The 3,318-nt window shown below is 39.8% G+C and overlaps 1 protein-coding gene across 1 annotated transcript; it reads right to left on the reverse strand.

Annotated features, from left to right (window-relative positions):
* Positions 1 to 1,130: 1,130 nt before the first annotated feature.
* Positions 1,131 to 2,060, reverse strand: LOC104983219 (olfactory receptor 51A7-like). The gene has a single exon (XM_010832668.1). The coding sequence runs from the start codon at positions 2,058 to 2,060 to the stop codon at positions 1,131 to 1,133; it is 930 nt and encodes a 309-aa protein (XP_010830970.1).
* Positions 2,061 to 3,318: the final 1,258 nt, after the last annotated feature.

The following is a 3,318-nucleotide window of genomic DNA, read 5'->3' on the forward strand; positions in this document are numbered from 1 at the left end:
TGCAGTTTGCAGCAACATGGATGGACCTGGAGATTATCATACTAAGTGAAGTAAGCCAGATAGAGAAAGACAAGTATCATGTGATACCACTTACATGTGTGATCTATGAAAAGATACAAATGAACTTATTTACAAAACAAAAACAGACTCACAGACTTAGAAGACAGGGTTAGGTTATCAAAGGGGAAAGGTGGTGAGGATAAATAAATTAGAAATTTGAGATTAAAATACACACTACTGTATATAAGAGAGATAATTAATACAGACCTACTATATAACATGAAAAACACTACTCAGTATTCTGTATTAACATAAATGGGAAAAGTATCTGAAAAAGAATATGTAACTGAATCACTTGGCTGTATACCTGAAACTAACACCACATTGTGAATCAACTATGAAAAGTGAAAGTTGCCCAGTCGTATCCGACACTTTGCGACCCCATGGACTATAGTCCATGGGATTCTCCAGGCCAGAATACTGGAGTGGGTAGCCTTTCCCTTCTCCAGAGGATCTTCCCAACCCAGGGATCAAACCCAGGTCTCCCACATTGCAGGCAGATTCTTTACCAGCTGAGCCACAAGGGAAGCCCAAATCAACTATAACCCAATGTAAAATTAAAAAAAAAAAAAAAAAAAAGAGCAAAGGGAGCAAATATACAAGCAACTCATATTTGAAAACAGACTTTTTTAATTTAAATGGGAAATCAAGAATTTAAATTGAGTCCCCACAGTAAATACATGTCTGAAGGCTGCACGAAAGAAAATCAGTAACTGGTTTGGAGTAATGTCTTTAGACTCCAGCTTCTCTGATATTCATTCTCTATAAGGGAAAACAATCTCTACTTCCATTTTTACATCCTTGTGTTGTAAACACTGTAACTAAAATTCCACATCCATGTATTGGTTCATGATTTTAATTATATTACAAAATTATCCCATACATACCTATAAATGCCCATGTAAGTCCTAAGCTCACAGACCTCAATGCCCAGACCACATGCTGTTGTACTGATTACAATCATGATTAGGAAAGATAAGAATGACCCATCCATAATACTTTGCTTAGAAAGGTATGTTTTACTCCCTGAACCTGGCTGACCCTGCCTCACTTTTCCCCATACCTTTATTTTAGACCAAATTTCCCCAGAACCTTCTCACAAATTTGTGTGTCTTCACACAGTAGACAATGGGATTCATCAGAGGTGGCACTAGCAAGAAAATGTCAGCAATGAGGATCATGGCCACTGGGCACTTGAGCTTGCCAAAGTGGTGCATGGAAGCCGAAACAATGATGGGCATGTAGAAGATGAGCACAGCACAGATGTGGGAGACACAGGTATTGAGGGCCTTGAGCTGCTCCTTGTGGGATCCAGTTCCCATCACAGTCTTCAGGATGAATACATTGAACACAGCAATGAACATGCTGTCTGTCATCATACAGAGAACAACAAAGAAGCCATAGAAAAAGTTAACTGTGTTGTCAGAGCAGGCAAGCTTCATGACATCTTGATGGAGACAGTAAGAGTGAGAAAGTAGGCTCTTCCTACAATAGGTCAATCTTTTAAGAGTGAAAGGAAATGCAAGCACTAAGAGCGTGCTTTTAATGAGGAACACCAGACCCATTTTGGCTACTCTGGCATTGGGGAAGATGGAGCTGTATCTCAGGGGGTTATGGATGGCCAAAAAGCGAACAAAAGACATGACCAGGAGCACTGAGGACTCCAGATTTGTGAATCCATGGATAAAGAATTCTTGAGCAAAGCAGGCACTTGGGGAAATTCCTGTGGCATTGAGAGCAAAGATCAGCAGCATAGTGGGGAGGGATGAGAGGGACAGTCTCAGGTCAGAGACAGCCAACTTGGAAAGGAAGTAGTACATGGGTGCATGGCGTGAGGGCTCTGTCCTGATCATGAAGAGGGTGGTGCAACTGCCAAGAATGGCCACCAGGTACATGAGGCAGATGGGGACAGAGATCCATACGTGAACATGCTCCAGTCCTGGGATTCCAATCAGGAAGAAGGTGGTGATCTCCACCTTAGAGGAATTGAGAGTGTGCATGATAAATTGATTGGGAAGTATTTATTCCCAGATCTGAAATGGCACTTTCAGCGTAGGTCTGTTATGTACTTCTCCCTTCTTTCAGCACTTTTGTCTGAGACATAAACAGAGAAAACACGGTTTTGAAAGACTTCTCATAAAAGAATAAAGGAATAAAAGAACGAGGAATAAAGAAGTTTTGAAAGACTTCTCATAATAGAATAAAAGAATAAAAGAATGAGGTATTTCTTACAAATAGACTATTGATAATATAGTCAGATAATGTTAACTGACAAGGAGAACCATGGATGTCACACTTCCCCATCAGGTCCTGAGGAAAAAAGTACCCACACAAAGATATGTCCTGCAAATAAATTCCCCTTTTACTATTAGGTTTTGCCCCTCCCCACCTATAATCTAATTAAACGATTTATACAGTCAGGCTGAACTATAGGGTAGCTCTTTCTGCTTGATCCAAAATGAAGGTAGAATTAAGAAAAAAGAAAAAAAAAAAAAAACGGCAAGAAATAGATTTTAGTAAAGCAGTTAGGAAGTGGTTTCTCCGATTTCTAGAGATGTTTGCTCCAAACACTTTTCAGGCCAGGCTTCTAAAGCTGATTTCACTTGCAAACTCTCTGTAGAGCTTGCTACCATTGTTGGTAACACCATCCACCAAGTAGAAACAGCTGTGACATCGTAAAGGTATAAAATCAACACTTGCTCAGTCAGATCAAGAGATGAAAATGAGAGACGGCTCTTAACAAGCTGAAAGAGGGAAAAAAAGGAATAAATATGTTAGAGAGATTAAAAAGAGAAAACATCGGAAACTATTACTCTGTGCTAGACATTCTTTAGACAATTTTTACACATAGTTTCACTTTCAAAATATTTGTTCCATTTTTATGTGAACTTAAAAATAAATGTTTATCTGTGAAATTTCATACACTTACTGATGAACAGGAGATAGTAAAATAGCAGAATTACTTTGAGGATGAGAGATAGTGGGCAAAGTCCTGATCAGTCTGAAACATAATAAATCTCCTAATAACAATCAGTTCAGTTCAGTTCAGTCTCTCAGTTATGTCCGACTCTTTGCAACCCCATGAATCACAGCACGCCAGGCCTCCCTGTCCATCACCAACTCGTGGATTTACCCAAACTCATGTCCATCAAGTCAGTGATGCCATCCAGTCATCTTATCCTCTGTCATCCCCTTTTCCTCCTGCCCCCAATCCCTCCTAGCATCAGGGTCTTTTCCAATGAGTCAACTCTTTGCATG

Source organism: Bison bison, unplaced genomic scaffold (assembly GCF_000754665.1).
Source record: "Bison bison bison isolate TAMUID 2011002044 unplaced genomic scaffold, Bison_UMD1.0 scf7180017862103, whole genome shotgun sequence".
Classification (NCBI taxonomy): domain Eukaryota; kingdom Metazoa; phylum Chordata; class Mammalia; order Artiodactyla; family Bovidae; genus Bison; species Bison bison.